At 42.6% G+C, this 21,984-nt stretch overlaps 1 protein-coding gene across 5 annotated transcripts in view; it reads right to left on the bottom strand.

Annotated features, from left to right (window-relative positions):
- Nucleotides 1-3,538: 3,538 nt before the first annotated feature.
- LOC135558725 (sickle tail protein homolog) overlaps nt 3,539-21,984 on the bottom strand; it is a 53,353-nt gene continuing 34,907 nt past the window's right edge. For 2 of the 5 annotated variants that reach the window (XM_064992801.1, XM_064992804.1), the window contains 11 exons: nt 20,621-20,757; nt 20,199-20,346; nt 19,576-20,107; nt 19,027-19,318; nt 18,565-18,821; nt 18,129-18,299; nt 13,475-13,594; nt 8,829-8,912; nt 6,598-8,229; nt 5,821-5,958; nt 3,539-5,121 (listed from right to left, as the gene is read on the bottom strand). In XM_064992801.1, coding sequence (XP_064848873.1) covers nt 4,708-5,121; nt 5,821-5,958; nt 6,598-8,229; nt 8,829-8,912; nt 13,475-13,594; nt 18,129-18,299; nt 18,565-18,821; nt 19,027-19,318; nt 19,576-20,107; nt 20,199-20,346; nt 20,621-20,757 — 3,925 coding nt within the window. In that variant the 3' untranslated portion in view covers nt 3,539-4,707. The remainder of the gene's footprint in view (nt 5,122-5,820; nt 5,959-6,597; nt 8,230-8,828; nt 8,913-13,474; nt 13,595-18,128; nt 18,300-18,564; nt 18,822-19,026; nt 19,319-19,575; nt 20,108-20,198; nt 20,347-20,620; nt 20,758-21,984) is intronic. The other 3 variants (XM_064992805.1, XM_064992802.1, XM_064992803.1) reach the window with 3 other exon arrangements.

Raw genomic sequence — 21,984 nt, 5'->3', positions numbered from 1 at the left:
AGTGTTATGTTTACTGTACCGATACTGTATATGATGTTTATGTGGACTTGTGTCTATTTTGTTTGTATATTGTCTATTGCTGGCAGCACCTTCACAATGAAGCAAATTCTGGGTATGTGTAAATGGCAGTACTTGGTGAATACAGGTGATTCTGAAAATGAACATGGTCTTTATTCTTGATCTTACTTTTAAGACATAATTCCTCAAAGACTTGATTTAATTAATTGTTAATGAAGTATTAAAGTAGTTAATGGTGATAGAAAATTGCTTGCTGTCAGACAAGTGCCTGGAGTTATCTCTTGGCCCCTCTGGTGAGTGAATAGCCCGAGGTGATGCCCTCAAAAACACTCAATTGAATTAGTGCCTCAGCCAAGGTCGTGTGCCAGAAACGCTTTTGGGGAGCTGAGCATGTATAGTACATTTTTTTTCCAAAGAAGTTGAAGTTTGGGAATCTGGAACCAAGTAAATGTTGGTGCATTGTTGATTTTAGTTTTTGGTTTATAAATATGGTTTGTGTCGTATTAGATATCCTGTACTGTACACAATGGTAATATCTTCTACTGACATTATAGTTTTCTTTTGAATAACCTTCATTTTTTCATACTTGTATAATAATAACCTTGATATTCCTGTTGTCTGGACCCATGTGTAACTATGGACAGGAGACCCTCTTTCTTGAGACCCTTGGGTTTGAAGAAATCTTGCACTGTACAGGGATTCATAGTAATCTAAAAATAAACCTAGCTCTAATCGAACAAAGGATGTACCAAATCAGTAATAACGCAATTAGGCTACAAGAGGAAAGTCCATTGAATAAAAAAAAGAACAAAGACAGAGGGTACCTACAGTTTGATGAATAGTTAGTAGCTATTATTGAACTAAAATACATGTCTCTATATGCCAGAGCTTACCATCAGTGCCCTCCTGAAATGAATTGCATAAAGCCTCTGGACTTAAAGTATATTGCACACACTTTCATTATTGATTTAAGTCATCAGGTGTCGTGGCACATCTGTGTATGAGGGTACTGTACTATGGTCATTTTGATAACTAACCACAACAAATGTTATTGGGTTGTTGCTGCATGTGTTCTGGAATGAAAAAAATTGGTTTGGTTAGTATGACTTTACTGTAGTGTATGTGTGTACAGGTTTCTTAGATGGGGTGACCCGTTGAAAACCATGAAAAACCGACATACTATGAAACCTTGCACTGGAATGGTAAGGCTGTCATTCTGTCAATTATAATTTAACAATCGAGCTTTTGGTACTAGAATGAATAGTAGACTGTTTTAAAATATGATAACCATTCATGTAAACAGCTTTTATATTTTATGACATTTAGATTGATAGTACTGTCTCGCTTCCCCTGAATGGTGTTACAATAGTGGGACAGGGACCTTTCAAGCTATAAAAATTCACAAAATAAACCTTTAATCAATTTAAATGTAATTTCCTTCATTAGATATTCCAAAGTACTGTACATTGAATTATGTTGTTTTAGTTGTTCATAACATTTCAAAATTGAGTCTAAATAACACATAAACCGTATAGGATGACAGTGGAAGGAAATAACAAGGGTAGGAAAGGAAGGACACTGACTGTAAGAAACTTAGGGTAGAAAATATGCTCAATTTGTGAAAGGGGACAGCATTTAGGGAATAATAGAGGTGTTTCAGGATCAAGTAAAAGCTATGCAGACTCCTTTAGTTATATTTTCATCAGAAGCTTGGAATGTCCCCAAAATTGTAAAAACACTGTTATCTATAAACCTCTACAAAATCTCATTGATACTTTAATGTGCCACGTGAAGTGGGACACGTTTTCTAATTAGAAAATAGTGCCCCACTTCATCTACCCACTACAACTTAGTGTCACTTACTGTCACCCCCCCCCCCCCAAAAAAAAAAAAGATTATTTGTTTGCTCTCTGCAGTACTGGTGTGTAATCATTAGTCCAAACAGTTGTGTTTTGCAACTAAAACAAGAGTTTATATTGGAAATATATGTCATTTCCGATTGAGCCAAGATATGCACCGTTTACCGTGAATTCAGTCTCTGATAAAGCGGGAATATTGCCTTTAAATTTCAATCATGCTGTAATGCTGAACTTCCGCGATATGGATTTATACCAAAAAAGGCCACCACTCACGTGATGCACTTCTATTGATTTAGGGCAACAGTGTTAAAAATGAAGACAATAGATTTGAACACATTCTACCCTAATCTATTTTTAGCCACAATTATAGATGGTGGCCATTGGCTGTGACCGACCATAGGAAACATTTCTTTACACAACACTGGTCACCAACACTTGTTCTGGGGAGCTACAGGGTCATATGTAGACTTCTGTTCCTGCCAAAGAGCAAAACTTTAACATTTTCCTTCATTCCACTAATGAGCAAGCCCTTGATGATTGGAATTAAAGCCTGTACACGCCAGGACCAGGGTTGGTGTCCACTGCTCTATGGTGTGATTTAATAGGCTAATTGTCATTCTTGGCAGTACTGGATATGTTGGTATTTGTAAATACAGATTCTTATTGGGTTAACAGCTTGACTTCTCCTCTATCATGCCTTCTACCATTGCTGAAGATCTAACAACATGGCAAACTAATTCACAATTGTAGTATTACAAGCCACTTTACTTACAGAAAACTACTTGGCTAATTTGGCAAGCATACTAATTCACACCCTCATTACAGTAATTCCAATTAGAAATGCAAATTAGGGAGCCACATCTTTGATTAACTGACAGGAAGTTCCTTGTTGGTTTGTGGATGTCCTCCTAGACTTGTGCTGTTGATGTAGCTCTACCATAATGCATTGGGAGATATAATAATTAACCCTATGATGCTAAAATGAGTTATTTTTAATTACCAGCCATCCCTCCCTCTGAGTTGCATCTCACAATCTGGACTCTCTTCAACTTTCCTGTGTTAAATATGATGCAGAATGATGATATGCTAATTACAGTAGATGGGCATTGGGATTCATTATGTCTGGAATTTACATATGAGCTAATTATCATTTAATGAAACTAATTACTAATAATTTACTAATTAAAAGGATGAGAAATCTCATTATGTTTATTTCCCTCTGTGATAAATGTGTTAATGACATTCTCTCAGATATTTGTCAAGTCTAAATGTGTTTTTATGTAATGTTTATTTCTTTGTCAGAGCAATATCCATGACCTAATCAGAGACCATATTTAAGATCTATTGTTTCAGCTCTTTTAGAATTTCACACATTTATTTTGGACTCGAAGCAAATTATTGCTTCAAAATCTGTTTGAAATCTGTATTACATTTACGTATAGTTATTTTATGTAAATTATTCTGAACATTTGAAAAATACTGTTACGCAAAAGCTGTCTGGCTGCCCTCTTTCCTGTGTAAAATTGCATGTGTACATTGCCCTCTGTTGGGCAATAATAGGAAGTGCAAACTTATTTTGCATCAATACCTACTCCAGTAAACATATTTTCATACAATTATACAAATGAATATAACATGAACAAATAGAAGCCTACAGCAAATCACTAACAGAAAGCCCTTTATTAGTTTTTCAACCTCACAAGTATTTCATTCCACAATACATTTTTACAACATGGTTGACAGCTTTACAAAATCAGAGAACACTAAATAGGAGTTGTGCAAACACAATAGTTCTCTAATATTACAGATAAATATGTCAAATCTCTATAATGTACTTGTATGTAAACGTCTGTCACTAAGTATGAATGTAAACACCAGTTACTGATATGAATATAAGAGTATCACAGTAAGCTATTTGGTTAAAATAAGTAGGTGCCATCCCAAAGGAAAACATTACAACATCCACACAGTGCATGTCTTAGATACATGGTCTGTAAAACCAAATACTTTGGCATTTACCACATCTACTGCCATAAAAGTCCTCTAAACATCACTTTGATTGTACAGCAGCTATCTTGTTAGCTCAAACAATTTGGCAGTGCCAATGCCATGGTTGGGTCGGCCAATTTGGCAGTGCAATTTCACACTCTACACATCTAAGATCATTGCATAGAAGAGATTCTCTGACAGATGACAAGTGAATGACAGATGCTAGATGAAATATACTATATCTATCCCCAAAATTATTTGATTTCCTTATATAATAAATTGTTATTTTAGATAAAATCTGCATATTATCTGTCACTCAAATTCTTATAAAATATACATTATATTCAACACCATCAATTAAACCAAAGATTTCTCACATCAATAAAAATAAAATCCAGATTTCCAGCACCACTAAACTGCATTAGCATTATTTCTAGAATGTTTGCACCTTTTTGTGTTGATCATTTGTAATGCAAAGTAGTTATCTTGTTAATATGGTTATCATCATACAAAAGCCGAGGCAGAAATAAAAAGGTCCTCTTGCTCAAAGTGAGTGTTGAATGAAAACCAGGTCAATGTATTTTCTTTTTCAAACGGTTCATTATCAAAAACGTATGGAAGGGATAGAGAGAATCAAGACTGCCCTGTAATTGTATTATGTTGCCATGAAAACAGCATTTCCCTCCACTGTAATTTATATAGATATAAAAAGATCATGATATGTCCTTGGATAAAGAAGCTGCTGGTGTTTGTGTGGTTTTGCTGCTGTGTCCACATTGCATCTTGTGACCGGTGAAGCTGGGTATATGTGCAATGCGGTGGATACTCCTTGCACCTTGACTCATGGCAGTCGGGGAGAGGAGGGAGGGGAGGATGAAGTGGAGGACGTGGATGTGGGGGACAAAGAGGATGAGTTGGAGGAGGGGGAGTTGGAGGAGGAAGAGGAAGATGAGCAGTAAGAGAAATGGTTGGGTCGGCCATTTTGGGTTTGAGACGAGAGGGAAAGATTTTGACGTCTGTCATTGAGAGACGGGCTAGGAGGGACGAGACGACTCAGATTAAGAGACGGGATGAAAGACTTGTGTGAGGAGGATGGGAAGGATGAAGGTGATTTAATAGGGTTAGGCACTGAGTTAGGATCTGGGGATGACGTGTTTTTTATAGAGCTATGACAAAAGGCTGGGATCTTAGAAGCAGGTAAAGCAAGGAAAGACTGGTTACTATCCCCACCTGCTTTCTTAGTACTTCTGATGGCCTGCGAAACAAAGATGGCAGGAGACATGGAATGTCAAGAAAGGCAAAAGAAGTGTTATTATACAAAGATAAATAAACAATGTTACAAAGCAAACAGATGTCACTAAAATACACAAAAAATAGATGATTGATTGAAAATATAAACAACCACAGTAAAACAGATGAAGTCAGGAAATGATCTAAAGGGTTAATGATGCCCACTAATTAACCAATGAAATGCACTTACTCATCAAGCACACGCAATGTTTATGACATAAATATCATGCTACTCAGGGTGAGATGAAGAGGGTTAAAGAATACTTGGATAGCTGACAGGGTGAATTTAGATGGATCATTTGAGTTGCTTTAGTTCAAGTTTAGAGAATCGCATTTGTTTGCAAAAAATGAAAATGCTTAATTCAAGGAGATCTTCAAAAAGTGAAGTGAATATATCCTTGGCAATCTTCTATCCTTGTCTCCATCTCCAAGGGACTGAAAGTTACATGCTGAGCATGCTCATAGAGCATATAGAGGTGAAGAGGGTACATATGGTAAGTCAAAAGGTCTTGAAGACATAGGAGAACAAGACAGAGAACGCATGGATTCAACAAACATCTTATAATTGTACAGTTTCCAATGCTTTACATGAACGCACTTCTCTACATCATGAAAGTGGTTGCTCCAATACTTCCTGACACAGGCCATCTTATAGTAAAACTACCTGTCGAAACTGCTTCTGATTGCCCTGGAGCTTCTGAGCTTTTCCCCCTGGTTTGTCAGCTGACCCGGCTGGTTGCTGCCAGGACTTTGAAGATGCAGAACGTGACATCTGACTTGAAGAAGGAGAGCCACTGGTATTCTGTAAATATTCAAACAGACAAAAAGAAACACTAAAATGATACTGTATTTTAGGGACGGATTGTGAAAACACCTAAGAGCCGAAGCAACAATAAAGAAAAACCTGTATCCAGAAATAAGATTCCAGCATGCTTACAGTAGGTTTGTGTTTCCCAAACTGGGGTACAAGCAGGTGTAGCTCTAGGGCATGGCCTGAGACATTATCTGTAGTAGATTTTGTGTTCACCTGTATTTTATTTTGTATATGTAGGGAGCTGGTGGGTCAAGTTATGGGTACACAACTTTTTTCCAAGTTTGGGAACCACTGACCAACCTGCACCAACTCTGAGAGCAGAGCATGCACAACATAACCACAAGTACAGTATAAAGCCAGTCATTTTAAAGCCTGTCACTTTGACCCAGACAAAGTTAACTGTTCAAAGTTCACAAAAACACATCATAGCAACCCTGATCCCAAGGGACAACAATCATGTCAGCTGACACCACAAAGACAGGTTATAAGCAGAGGTAGATCCCAGTTGTATCCCCAGCAACACCTGAAAAACATGTTAATCTTTATTGGTTAGAAAGTTTAGAGGTTGGAAATCTACCAGGGACCCAGCCACCAGTGCAGTTAGAGGGAAGCAACTTTAAGAGAGACCTGTTTCTTGGAGCTGCTCGTGATGGACGGTCTGGGAAGCTGTGGAAGTTGTGGTTTGGACGTCTTACTCTGAGGATTAAGGGACTTAGAGACCTGAGGAGGGGCAGACCTCTTGGAGGGACTGCCCTCCCTCTCTTGTTTGAGTTTCATGGTGGATAGAGACTCTTCACAGGAGTCTATCTTAAGCGCAGAGGGGCTTATATTATCCACGATGATCTCCCTTTTTTTAATGGTCTCATCTAAACTGTTTCTGGACTCGTAGGTGTTTTTACAGATCGCCTCTGTTCTGTGTTTAGAGTTTGACCAGGTGAGAGTGCTTGATGACATTACGTTATTCACAGTGGTGAGGTGACTGGAGTCAGTTTGGGGTTTGCTGCTGTTGATCTCAAACCTCTTGGTCTCCTTCATGTGTCCGTCCTCCCCGTCCTCATAGACCACCACCTGGAGCGTCTTCTTGCCTGTTTTGGTCCCAGTGCGAATCGCTTGGCTGATGGCCGCCAGCTTTTTTGTTGGGAACTTGAATTTGAACTTATTTTTGGACTCTGGTTTGCTGCCATTTGAGGACTCTGTTTTAGACTGTTCTGGCGATGAGCACTCTGATGTACTTGTCTGTTGCGCAAACACAGCAGGAGTATTACTGTGACCATTTGCAGTGTTTTCTTTCACTGCTGTCTTGTTTGCCTGTTGGAGATCAGTGTTAGGCTTTACCTGAGGTACATTCTTCTCTGCTTCCTCGTTCTCCTCTTCGATGCTCTTCTGGTGCAGCATCACATCCAGCTCCTCCTCACACTCAAAGATGGTGGACATACGCTTGTAGGCCGACCGGATGTCCATGGGCTCGTCGAATATGATGATCACAGGCTTCCTATCGAAGCCACAGTGCTCCTCCTGGCTGACGCTGGTGGTGGTGTCGTTCCCCACCTTGACGGTCTGAACCTCGGACCCGTTGGTCCTACTTACTATCTCCTGGTACTGCCTGGTGGACAGAGCCTGCACTCTGTTGCTGGTAATCATCATGAAGGAGATGTTCTCAGGGGGAGGAGAGCCCTCCTCGTCGGGGAGGTCAGGGCTCAGGCTGCTGCTCTCCTCTACATACTGTGGTGCTCTGCCTCTGGATGACCTAAATACTACCTGCTGGCTCTGGCTGTCATCCAGGTTCACACTCTCTACTGGTGGAGGAGAAACTGGACTACCTGAACCCTCCTGAGCTATAATAGTCATAGACTGATTTACTGGTACTGGTGGAGATGATGGTATACTGTTAGCAGGATGAGTGCTCAATTCGGTAGGTGCAGGTAAGTCCTTCTCCTCTGCAGGTATTGTAGAACACACAGGTTCAGCCACCTCCTCTTCCTGACTCTTAACAGGATCCTTCAGGTCATTCTCATCTACGAGGATCGCCTTCTCACTATCTTCTCCAACTGCTATCTTTTGTGTTTCAGGAGGACAATCTTCGCACTCCACCACTAGAGGTGACTCATCTGCTGTTAGTAACTCTAGCTGCTGGGAGTCAAGCATATTTGTGTTTGCCACCTGTGAGGGGGACACTGTTCCCTCTCTCCCTTCCGATTGGTCTGTTCTTCCCGATGGAGGCTTTTCATTGGATATCTGTCCCATAACATAATACATGACCTGGGAAAAAAGGAGGGAAATATCTATTAATATAAAAAAAATATACAGGTAACTGCCAAAATAAAGGAAACACTGAGTCATTTAGGAATACAACGTATATTGAAAGCAGGTGCTTCCACATAGGTGTGGTTCCTGAGTTAATTAAACAAATAAAACATCCCATCATGCTTAGGGTCAGTTGACCATTATTTTGGCTACCATGGCTAGAAGAAGAGATCTCAGTGACTTTAAAAGAGGGGTCTCAAAGGAGCATAGAGTGTTTAAAGACTGTTTGTGTGTCTCAGTCACCAAATCTCAACCCAATTGAACATTCATGGGAGATTATGGAGCGGTTCCCGCGGGAATCTTTTCCACAACCACTATAAACAAAACACCAAATGATGGAATTTCTCATGGAAGAATGGTGTCGCATCCCTCCAGTATAGTTCCAGACACTTGTATAAACTATGCCAAGGCACATTGAAGCTGTTCTGGCCACTTGTGGTGGCCCAATGCCCTATTAAAACACCTGATGTTGGTGTTTCCTTTATTTTGGCAGTTACCTGTATATACTGTATTCAGACTGAGGAACATGGGTAATATGGGGATGAAAGACTTACCCTGGGACTCTTTGGTACAGTGTCAAATCTGTTTTCATCTGTGTTGAGCACACTTTTTTCTTTACCCTGGTTCTCCTGACTCTCCTAGGACAGTTTAGGGGATAACATCATTGCACAACAGCTGTTTGAATTCTGTTTACACTTTCATTTACAGTGACGAGACCAGCCATGGCAGCCAAGAGAGCATGCGTAGAACACTAAGGGAAATAGAGTCAAGCACAATGTGATACGAATGTGATAAGGGAACAAAATATCAGATACAGATTCATTCACAAAGCCAGGCAAGAACACTGCACAGTGTGAATGATTAGTCCGTTATCTCAAAGTGGAAGGGAACTGGAAATCAAGAGCAAATATTTTCCAACACCAAGAGACACCATACATCTTTTATATGAGACATCATTCAATTCTTTGAAAAGCAGAGATAACATTTTCATGAGAAGAAAACATGAGAAACACCAAACCTCCGCCCCCCAGGCCATTCCAGCAGCAATAGCAAAACACAGCACTGAGTGGCAGTCAGACCAGTATTCAGAAGCACATTCAATCACAAGCAAGCTCTAGTTCCAAGCTTAGACCAGATTCAGAGGCTGATGAAGCTGAAAGCACAGACAGTCAGGCCCTAGATTAGTGTTAGAGGCCTAGATAAGCATTGAATTAAAAATCCAACCTTATTTACATAAGTATTCAGACCTTTTGCTATGAAATTGAGCTCAGGTGCATCTCGTTTCAATTCAACATCCTTGAGATGTTTCTACAACTTGATTGGAGTCCACCTGTGGTACATTCAATTGATTGGACAATATTTGGAAAGGCACACACCTGTCTACAGTTGACAGTGCATGTCAGAGCAAAAACCAAGCCATGAGGTCGAAGGAATTGTGCGTAGAGCTCTGAGACAGGGTTGTGTCGAGGCACAGATCTGGGGAAGGGTACCAGAACATTTCTGCAGCATTGAAAGTCCCCAATAACCCAGGGGCCTCCATCATTCTTAAATGGAAGATGTTCGGAAACACCAAGACTCTTCCGAGAGCTGTCCGCCTGGCAAAACTGAGCAATCGGGAGAGAAGAGCCTTGGTCTAGGTTAGACTACTGCAATGCTCTACTTTCCGGCTACCCGGAAAAAGCACTAAATAAACTTCAGTTAGTGATAAATACGGATGCTAGAATCCTGAATAGAACCAATTTTTTTGATCATATTACTCCAGTGCTAGCCTCCCTACACTGGCTTCCTGTTAAGGCAAGGGCTGATTTCAAGGTTTTACTGCTAACCTACAAAGCATTACATGGGCTTGCTCCTACCTATCTCTCTGATTTGGTCCTGCCGTACATACCTACACGTACGCTACGGTCACAAGACGCAGGCCTCCTAATTGTCGCTAGAATTTCTAAGCAAACAGCTGGAGGCAGGGCTTTCTCCTATAGAGCTCCATTTTTATGGAATGGTCTGCCTACCCATGTGAGAGACGCAGACTCGGTCTCAACCTTTAAGTCTTTACTGAAGACCCATCTCTTCAGTGGGTCATATGATTGAGTGTAGTCTGGCCCAGAAGTGTGAAAGTGAACGGAAAGGCTCTGGAGCAACGAACCGCCCTTGCTGTCTCTGCCTGGCCGGTTCCCCTCTTTCCACTGGGATTCTCTGCCTCTAACCCTATTACAGGGGCTGGCTTATTGGTGCTCTTTCATGCTGTCCCTAGGAGGGGTGCGTCACTTGAGTGGGTTGAGTCACTGATGTGATCTTCCTGTCTGGGTTGGCGCCTCCCCTTGGGTTGTGCCGTGGTGGAGATCTTTGTGGGCTATACTCGGCCTTGTCTCAGGATGGTAAGTTGATGGTTGAAGATATCCCTCTAGTCGTGTTGGGGCTGTGCTTTGGCAAAGTGGGTGGGGTTATATCCTTCCTATTTGGCCCTGTCTGGGGGTATAATCAGATGGGGCCACAGTGTCTCCTGACCCCTCCTGTCTCAGCCTCTAGTATTTATGCTTCAGTAGTTTATGTGTCGGGGGGCTGGGGTCAGTTTGTTATATCTGGAGTACTTCTCCTGTCTTATCCGGTGTCCTGTGTGAATTTAAGTATGCTCTCTAAGTATTCTCTCTTTCTCTCTCTCTTTCTCTCTCTCTCTCGGAGGACCTGAGCCCTAGGACCATGCCTCAGGACTACCTTGCATGATGACTCCTTGCTGTCCCCAGTCCACCTGGCTGTGCTGCTGCTCCAGTTTCAACTGTTCTGCCTGTGATTATTATTATTTGACAATGCTGGTCATTTATGAACATTTGAACATCTTGGCCATGTTCTGTTACAGTGCCTTGCGAAAGTATTCGGCCCCCTTGAACTTTGCGACCTTTTGCCACATTTCAGGCTTCAAACATAAAGATATAAAACTGTATTTTTTTGTGAAGAATCAACAACAAGTGGGACACAATCATGAAGTGGAACGACATTTGTTGGATATTTCAAACTTTTTTAACAAATCAAACACTGAAAAATTGGGCGTGCAAAATTATTCAGCCCCTTTACTTTCAGTGCAGCAAACTCTCTCCAGAAGTTCAGTGAGGATCTCTGAATGATCCAATGTTGACCTAAATGACTAATGATGATAAATACAATCCACCTGTGTGTAATCAAGTCTCCGTATAAATGCACCTGCACTGTGATAGTCTCAGAGGTCCGTTAAAAGCGCAGAGAGCATCATGAAGAACAAGGAACACACCAGGCAGGTCCGAGATACTGTTGTGAAGAAGTTTAAAGACGGATTTGGATACAAAAAGATTTCCCAAGCTTTAAACATCCCAATGAGCACTGTGCAAGCGATAATATTGAAATGGAAGGAGTATCAGACCACTGCAAATCTACCAAGACCTGGCCGTCCCTCTAAACTTTCAGCTCATACAAGGAGAAGACTGATCAGAGATGCAGCCAAGAGGCCCATGATTACTCTGGATGAACTGCAGAGATCTACAGCTGAGGTGGGAGACTCTGTCCATAGGACAACAATCAGTCGTATATTGCACATATCTGGCCTTTATGGAAGAGTGGCAAGAAGAAAGCCATTTCTTAAAGATATCCATAAAAAGTGTTGTTTAAAGTTTGCCACAAGCCACCTGGGAGACACACCAAACATGTGGAAGAAGGTGCTCTGGTCAGATGAAACCAAAATTGAACTTTTTGGCAACAATGCAAAACGTTATGTTTGGCGTAAAAGCAACACAGCTCATCACCCTGAACACACCATACCCACTGTCAAACATGGTGGTGGCAGCATCATGGTTTGGGCCTGCTTTTCTTCAGCAGGGACAGGGAAGATGGTTAAAATTGATGGGAAGATGGATGGAGCCAAATACAGGACCATTCTGGAAGAGAACCTGATGGAGTCTGCAAAAGACCTGAGACTGGGACGGAGATTTGTCTTCCAACAAGACAATGATCCAAAACATAAAGCAAAATCTACAATGGAATGGTTCAAAAATAAACATATCCAGGTGTTAGAATGGCCAAGTCAAAGTCCAGACCTGAATCCAATCGAGAATCTGTGGAAAGAACTGAAAACTGCTGTTCACAAATGCTCTCCATCCAACCACACTGAGCTCGAGCTGTTTTGCAAGGAGGAATGGGAAAAAATTTCAGTCTCTCGATGTGCAAAACTGATAGAGACATACCCCAAGCGACTTACAGCTGTAATCGCAGCAAAAGGTGGCGCTACAAAGTATTAACTTAAGGGGGCTGAATAATTTTGCACGCCCAATTTTTCAGTTTTTGATTTGTTAAAAAAGTTTGAAATATCCAATAAATGTCGTTCCACTTCATGATTGTGTCCCACTTGTTGTTGATTCTTCACAAAAAAATACAGTTTTATATCTTTATGTTTGAAGCCTGAAATGTGGCAAAAGGTCGCAAAGTTCAAGGGGGCCGAATACTTTCGCAAGGCACTGTATAATCTCCACCCGGCTCAGCCAGAAGAGGACTGGCCAACCTTCATAGCCTGGTTCCTCTCTAGGTTTCTTCCTAGGTTTTGGCCTTTCTAGGGAGTTTTTCCTAGCCACCGTGCTTCTACACCTGCATTGCTTGCTGTTTGGGGTTTTAGGCTGGGTTTCTCACAGCACTTTGAGATATCAGCTGATGTACAAAGGGCTATATAAATACATTTGATTTGATTTTGGTCAGGGAAGTGACCAAAAACCCGGTGGTCACTCTGATAGAGCTTCAGAATTCTTCTTTGGAGATGGGAGAATCTCCCAGAAGGACAACCATCTCTATATCACTCAACAAATCAGGCCTTTATGGTAGAGTGGCCAGACGGAAGCCACTCCTCAGTACCCAAGAAGACTTGAGGTTGTAATCACTGCCAAAGATGCTTCAACAAAGTACTGAGTAAAGAGTCGGAATACTTATGCAAATGTGATATTTCAGTTCAGATTTTTTTAATACATTTGCTAAAATAAAAAACACAATGTTTCTGCTTTGTGATTATGGGGAATTGTGTGTAGATTGATGAGGAAAAATAACAATTGACTCAATTTTAGAATAAGGCTGTAGCGTAATCAAGAGGTCTGAATACTTTCCGAATGCACTATATAAGCAATGAGTGCAGGCCTCAGGTCAGACCATAGGCACACCACACACAGGGGGTTAGTAATAAGGCATCTGTTACCTTAGGGACTTTGGGTGAAAGGGAGAGCTCTGGTTCTATCTGTCTGACTTGTGCTGCAGTGCTTGTGAGGTCTACAACGCACTTTGTGCCTACATCTCTAAGAGTGCACTTCTGAAACACCTGAGGAGGTCAAAGTGCACTGATTAGATCACAGATTCCAGATTGCAAGAAAAGGGCTCTGTACAACAAATGCTGAGTTAAATATCACACTATCTGATGTATTTTTCTGCACTTATTCTTGTTCACACAGACATTCCTCCATTAAACAACAGAAGGTGACATACATGTAAAGTGTTGGTCCCATGTTTCATGAGCTGAAATGAAAGATCCCAGGAATTTTTCATATGCACGAAAAGCTAATTTATCTCAAATGTTAGTGAGCATTTCTCCTTCGCTAAAATAATCCATCCATCTAACAGGTGTGGCATGTCAAGAAGCTGATTCAACAGAATGATCATTACACAAGTGCACCTTGTGCTGAGGACAATAAAAGGCCACTTTTAAACATGTAGTTTTGTCACACAACACAATGCCACAGATGTCTCAAGTCTTGAGGGAGTGTGCATTTGACATGAATTTAGTGTAAATTTATCTCCAACGTCGTTTTAGAAAATGTGGCTGTATGTCCAACCGGCCTCACAACCGCAGACCACGTGTAACCACGCCAGCCCAGGACTTCCACATCCGGCTTCTACACCTGCGGGATTGTCGCTAACCCAGACAGCTGATGAAACTGTGGGTTTGCACAACCAAAGACTTTCTGCACAAACTGTCAGAAACCGGCTCAGGGAAGCTCATCTGTGTGCTTGTCATCCTCACCAGGGTTTTGACCTGACTGCAGTTTGGCGTCGTAACCAACTTCAGTGGGCAAATGCTCACCTTCGATGGCCATTAGCACGCTGAAGAAGTGTGCTCTTTATGGATGAATTGCGGTTTCAACTGTACCGGGCAGATGGCAGACGTATGGCGTCATGTGGGTGAGCGGTTTGCTGATATCAACATTGTGAACAGTGTCCTATGGTGGTGTTATGGTATGGGCAGTCATAAGCTACGGACCACGAACACAATTGCATTTTATCGATGGCAAATTGAATGCACAGAGATATTGTGACGAGATCCTAAGGCCCATTGTCATGCCATCACGCTGTCATCATCTCATGTTTCAGCATGATAATGCACGGCCCCATGTGGAAAGAATCTGTACACAATTTCTGGAAGCTGAAAATGTCCCAGTTCTTCCATGGCCCCAATACTCACCAGACATGTCACCCATTGAGCATGTTTGGGATGTTCTGGATCAACATGTACGACAGCGTGTTCCAGTTCCCACCAATATCCAGCAACTACGCACAGGGATCGAAGAGAAGTGGGACAACATTCCACAGGCCACAATCAACAGCCTGATCAACTTCATGCAAAGGAGACGTGTCACTCTGCATGAAGTATCTGTGAGCAACAGATACAGATCTGTATTCCCGGTCATGTGAAATCCATAGGTCAGGGCCTAATGAATTTATTTAAATTGACTCAGTACCTTATATGAACTGTAACTGTGGCGGCAGGTAGCCTAGTGGTTAAGAGCGTTGGGCCAGTAACCGAAAAGTTGCTAGATCGAATTCCTGAACTGACAAAGAAAAAATCTGTCATTCTGCCCCCGAACAAGGCAGTTAACCCACTGTCCCTAGGCCGTCATTGTGAATAAGAATTGGTTCTAGACTGGCTTGCCTAGTTAAATAAAGGATAAAAAATATAGAAGGAAAGATTGCAACATGCAAATTATTGCATTTCTATTTTTGTTCAGTGTAGTAATGCATGTACACTAGTGTTAATGTTTATGTTAAAAAGGTCCAAAATGGACAAATGCTTTGTACATACACTATATAGACAAAAGTATGTGGACAACACTTCAAATTAGTAGATTGTACAACAGTGTCTGCTATTTCAGCCACACCCATATCTGACAAGTGTATGAAATCCATAGACAAACATTGTCAGTAGAATGACCCGTACTGAAGAGCTCAGTGACTTTCAACATGGAATCGTCATAGGATGCCACCTTTCCAACAAGTCAGTTTGTTAAATTTCTGCCCTGCTAGAGCTTCCCAGGTCAACTGTAAGTGCTGTTATTATGAAGTGGGAACATCTAGGAGCAACAATGGCTCAGCCCGAAAAGTGGTAGGCCACACAAGCTCACAGAATGGGACCGTGCTGAAACATGTAGTGCATAAAAATTGTATGTCCTCAGTTGCAACACTCACTACAGAGTTCCAAATTACCTCTGGAAGCAACGTCAGCACAATAACTATTTGTCAGGAGGTTCATGAAATGGGTTTCCTTGGCCGGGCAGCCTAAGATCACCATGTGCAATACCAAGCGTCGGCTGGAGTGGTGTAAAGCTCACGCCATTGGACTCTGGAGCAGTGGAAATGCGTTCTCTGGAGTGATGAATCACGCTCACCATCTGGCAGTCCAACAGACATATCTGGGTGTGGCGGATGCCAGGAGAACGCTGCCCGTCCAAATGCATAGTGCCAACTGTAAAGTTGGATGGAAGAGGAATAATGGTCTGGGGCTGTTTTTCATGGTTCGGGCCCCTTAGTTCCAGTGAAGGGAAATCTTAACACTACAGCATACAATAACATTCTAGACGATGCTGTGCTTCCAACTTTTTGGCAACAGTTTGGGGAAGGCCCTTTCCTGTTTCAGCATGACAATGCCCCTTTGTTGAGATCGGTGTGGAAGAGCTTGACTAGCTTGCAGAGAGCCCTGACCTTAAGCCCATCGGACACCTTTGGGATGAGTTGGAACACTGATTGCGAGCCAGGCCTAAATGCCCAACATCAGTGGCCGACCTCCCCAATGCTCTTGTGGCTGAATGGAAGCAAGTCCCCGAATGGAAGCAAGTCCCTGCAGCAATGTTCCAACATCTTCCCAGAAGAGTGGAGGCTGTTATAGCAGCAAAGGAGGGACAAACTCCATATTAATGCCCATGAATTTGAATGAGATATTCGACGAGCAGGTGTCCACATACTTTTGGTCATGTAGTGTATTTGTGGTATGTACAGTTGAAGTCGGAAGTTGACATACACTTAGGTTGGAGTCATTAAAACTAGTTTTTCAAACACTCCACACATTTCTTGTTAACAAACTATAGCTTTGGCAAGTCGGTTAGGACATCTACTTTGTGCACGACACAAGTAATTTTTCCAAAAATTGTTTACAGACAGATTATTTAATTTATAACTCACTGTATCACAATTCCAGTGGGTCAGAGGTTTAATAAACTAAGTTGACTGTGCCTTTAAACAGCTTGGAAAATTCCCAAAAATTATGTCATGGCTTTAGAAGCTTCTGATAGGCTAATTAACATAATTTGAGTCAATTGGAGGTGTACCTGTGGATGTATTTCAAGGCCTACCTTCAAACTCAGTGCCTCTTTGCATGACATCATGGGAAAATCAAAAGAAATCAGCCAAGACCTCAGAGAAAAATGGTAGACCTCCACAAGACTGGTTCATCCTTGGGAGCAATTTCCAAATACCTGAAGGTACCACGCTCATCTGTACAAACAATAGTACGGAAGTATAAACCACATTGGACCACGCAGCCATCTTACCGCTCAGGAAGGATGTAATGTACTTTTATGCGAAAAGTGCAAATCAATCCCAAAACAACAACAAAGGACCTTGTGAAGATGCTGGCGGAAACAAGTACAAAAGTATCTATATCCATAGTAAAAGAAGTCCTATATCAACATAACCTGAAAGGCCGCTCAGCGAGGAAGAAACCACTGCTCCAAAACTGCCATAAAAAAGTCAGGTTACCGTTTCCAACTGCACATTTGGACAAAGATTGTACTTTTTGGAGAAATATAATCTGGTCTGATGAAACAAAAATAGAACTGTTTGGCCATAATGACCATCGTTATGTTTGGAGGAAAAAGGGGGAGGCTTGCAAGCCAAAGAACATCATCCCAACCGTGAAGCACAGGGCGGGGGTGGCAGCATCATGTTGTGGGGGTGCTTTGCTGCAGGAGGGACTGGTGCACTTCACAAAACTGATGGCATCATGAGGCAGGGTATTTATGTGGATGTATTGAAGCAACATCTCAAGACATCAGTCAGGAAGTTAAAGCTTGGTCGCAAATTGCTCTTTCAAATGGACAATGACCCCAAGCATACTTCCAAAGTTGTGGCAAAATGGCTTAAGGACAACAAAGTCAATGTATTGGAGTGGCCATCACAAAGCCCTGACCTCAATCCTATAGACAATTTGTGGGCAGAACTGAAAAAGTGTGTGCGAGTAAGGAGGCCTGCCAACCTGACTCAGTTACATCAGCTCTGTCTGGAGGAATGGGCCAAAATTCACCCAACTTATTGTGGGAAGCTTGTGGAAGGCTACCCGAAACGTTTGATCCAAGTTAAACAATTTGAAGGCAATGCTACCAAATACTATTGAGTGTATATAAACTTCTGACCCACTGGGAATGTGATGAAAGAAATAAAAGCTGAAATAAATAATTCTCTCTACTATTATTCTGACATTTCACATTCGTAAAATAAAGTGGTGATCCTAACTGACCTAAGACCGGGACTTTTTACTAGGATTAAATGTCAGGAAATGTCACTCTGTATCTGACAGAGTGTTTATTTACCTGTAGTTCCTTCATGAATGTATCCTCCTCCTCATCCTCTTCTTCATCCTCCTCTTCCTCTGGCTCAGCTGAGGCTGTGATAACAGATGTGGTTTGGGGCTTGGGCTTGACCTCTGGGGGCTGTCTGGTGGGTTTGGGACTGGGTTGAAGGAACACCTCCTCTTCATCGTCCTGAAGGGGATAGTAAAACACTGACTTGGAAACTTGAAAACTGTCTTGAATAAATTGACACTCTATCCCCCACTAGGTCATATGTGCATAGTCCGCATACACTACTAAAGATTCCATTTGACTTGCAGTGTTACAAATATTATGTATATGAATGTTGGGTCACATGTTGAATGCTTATTTCTAGACACTGAGGTTATCCTTTTGAAGACACATGTCTTGGAATGCTGCTTGACTAGGGAAACTGCCAAACAAATTAGTCACACACCCGTGTGGTGGCAGCTTCGTTCCTGGTAGTAAAGACGACTTCTCCAGACCTCCCTGTGGTCAGCCCTGGGCTTGATGGTGAGGTGAAGAACCTCCGTGGTGGGGGTGGTGGAGGGGACTTCCCTCCTTTCTCTGGGCTGTTCCTCATCTCTCTTTCCACACTGGGCCTGCGAGGCTTCTCAACCATAGGCCTGTGTGGTCGCTCAGGGCTGCCCTGAACAGTCATCTCAGAAGCCACATGAGCTGGCTGAGTGGGTTCTGTCAGACGACGACACACAGACACAGACAATGTACTGTACACTGTATAGAATGTACTGTACTTTACAAAACAGAAAATAATATTGATATATCTTCGCATTTAGTCAAGATACTAATCCTAAACTGAACCCAAATAAAATAAAACACATGTCCTTCCATAGTTTCCAACATTTTAATGGATCTATTAACTTCCAAAGTTTCTTACCTGGAAGAGATGCCTCAGTAGGTTCAGGAACATCCATCTCGTCTAGCAGTGGAGTGTTGAGGGGCATCTTTGGGTCTGGGAGGGTCTGGGGGAGAGATGGCTGGTCTGGAGCTAAGGGTGGATTGGGAGACTGAGACTCACTCCTCCCCATCTCGGTCAACTCTAAGTCAGGGATGGCCATCATTAGGCTGGCCTGGGCCTCCTGGAGAATCTGCTCAAACTGACTCCCAGCAGAGGTGGCTGATCTCTGTGGTGGCCTCCCCTCCTCCAGGTCCCCCTCTCTCTCTGCAGCCTATATGGTGGGAGAGAGAGGCCCAGACATCTCAACTCATACCAATCTGAAATTTAGACGCACTTTGCTGAGATTACTTTCTGAGAGAACTGGCAGAAGCCTATGATTAATCAGTTATACTATGCTTTATGATTATATTACACAGTAAGTAACAGACCACTGTGGTTTAAAGACACTCTCCAGTTCAACCTAAGACACCTTGTCTCATTGAAGTCAATTAGATAATTGCTGAGAATATATATCAGACGGATGACTACCTCAATGTCCATGACTTTGTTTTTGATGCTGCCCCTGTTGGTTTGGTTCTCCGCTGAGCCAGGTGGTTGTGTGGTGGTCTCAGTGCTGCTAGCCGTGGGGGCCGGTCCATCTCCGCACCAGGTGATCATTCTCTTCTGCAGGGCTGGGCTGTTCTCCCGGCTGCGGGGACTGACCGTGGCCACGGTGGGGGAGTCTCGGCCATGGGTGGGGGTCAGCGGGGGGCTGGGGTGGTGGTGGTGCGGCAGGGCCACTGAGTGCTGACACGGTTGCATATCGACGGGAGAGCTCTTCACACGGTGGATGACGACAGGAGACGTGGGGGCCATATCTGGCCTGACTGCAGGGTTCTGACCCTGGAGCTGGGGTAGGGGCGGTCTGACAGAGGACCTGGGCTGGGGATTGGGGGACTCCACGGTGGGGCGATTCCTCAGTGGGGGATTGGACTGGGCAATGGCAGGCTCTACAGCCACCTCTATGAATGCTTTGGCTGCTCCAGGCTCGGGATCGTGAGGATGATTCTCTGTGACACATCTGAAGGGAATGCAACATGACTTTATTCGACTACTCAGATCATCAATCATTCTCTTACATGTTATGGAGGATATACAGGGGCAGCATGTACCTTCTGAGACCGCTGAGAGCTTCTGTCAAGGCTTTGACCCTCTTAAGCATGCTGTCCATCTTGTGAGGCTCCTCCTTCAGAAAGTGCACTGCCTCTACCTCCCCACGCAGAACTGTCCGCATCTTCCCCTGGAGGCTAGGAAACTCACCTGACGAAGGGAGGGAGGGAGAGAGAGGGGGAGGGAGGGAGGAGGTAGTTGGGCCATTAATCCAAATGTTGTCACACATTCAAAGAGGCATCAGCTAACCCTTACCTTAAAACATGACATAACTGGCTGTGAATAACTATTGGATTTGATTAATGCTGCTACTGTGGCTGTGGAATAACTCCTGCTATTGGTAACTCTGAATTGCTTGCACAACATCTTCTACCTGTGGTCAGTGATGTGCTAACCTCTAGCTGCAGCCCCAGACAGTGCTCACCTTTAAGCCCAGCCAAGACCTCTCCCACCCTCCTGAGGTTGACAGCTCCCTCCTCCACATCCCTGAGGGTGACTGACAGCTGACCTGGGCAAGAGGACAAGTCTCTTCTCAGACAGTCTACGTACTCCTCCAGCTCCCTGAGAGACATAGGTTAGGTTACACTGGCAATTACATTACAGTAAAAACAATTGTCATGCTTGGAATGACAAGGAAAGACATTGGAGATTGGCCTGGCCCTATGTTGTGATTGTGTTCACTGCGCAACAAATGAATTGTTCAGTTTTTCACTTCTCATAGCCTCCGTAGTTTTTGCATGGTGATTTCTCCTAATGTAATAACCAGCAATAGACAAAATGGCAGAAAACATTGAGTTCATGACATGCAATTGATTTCAAACTTTTGCAGTATAATGTTATAGATAAGATCATGTTTAAAAACCTAAGCTTCCCATTACTCTTTGATACAGTTTTAAGCTAGCCCTGATGTTATGCCATGAGGGAAGTTCAAACATAAAGATATAGTGTTGCTGACAGAGTAGAAACCTGTTTGACATGCTCAGTCAGAAGCTGTTTGTTGACAACAGTCTGACAAGCACAGTCTCTGTGTCAGCTGCTGCAATCAAAATACTCAAAACAGGTGTTTAACAACCAGATGCAGAACAATGACCATGACTAATGTAAACGTATTTAAGTCAATTAAATTCCTGCTGAAATGGTCGAATGTAAAATGACCATAACGGTTGGATTCTTCTGAAGCAACAATGCTTCATCCAAAGTCACACAGCAAGTACATGCATGTCTGGACCTAAAAGGGACTCACTATCCAAAATAACTACAGTAAGCGTGAGAAAGTGTGACAAAGAGCTGTTTCCCAATATATGTTTTCCCATCCAAACAGTGCTCTCAAGATTACATAACAGCTACATACAGTATATAACAGTTGTTCAACAGGTTTTTTCTAACGCCCCCAGTGAGCCCCCAATTTAGTCCAATGAGCTGACATTGACTCCATTTTTTATCTCTCCTATCACAGTCTGTAACACAGTCCCCCCAGATCACAAGGGAAACAGCCTCACTCATTTAAACATTGTGCAACATTATTAGACATTTTTGGCAGAACACCAATGACTCATTCCATAGCTGGAATACTGTATGTACCACATTCCGGGTCAGAGGAGGCTGGTGGGAGGAGCTATAGGAGGATGACTCATTTTTGCATAACATTTGTTATATCACTGGAAACCGATTGCATAACCACAGTTGATTTATTAATCCCACTTTAGCTGAAACTAATTGCGTAATTATATTACTTCACATTTCAACATGAGATAACGCAGTTAGTTCACAATGTTAGTTTCAGCAGCT

This window comes from Oncorhynchus masou, chromosome 17 (genome assembly GCF_036934945.1).
Source record: "Oncorhynchus masou masou isolate Uvic2021 chromosome 17, UVic_Omas_1.1, whole genome shotgun sequence".
NCBI classification, from domain to species: domain Eukaryota; kingdom Metazoa; phylum Chordata; class Actinopteri; order Salmoniformes; family Salmonidae; genus Oncorhynchus; species Oncorhynchus masou.
The sequence above is the reverse complement of the archived record's forward strand: the minus strand, read 5'-3'. Positions and strand labels throughout refer to the sequence as shown.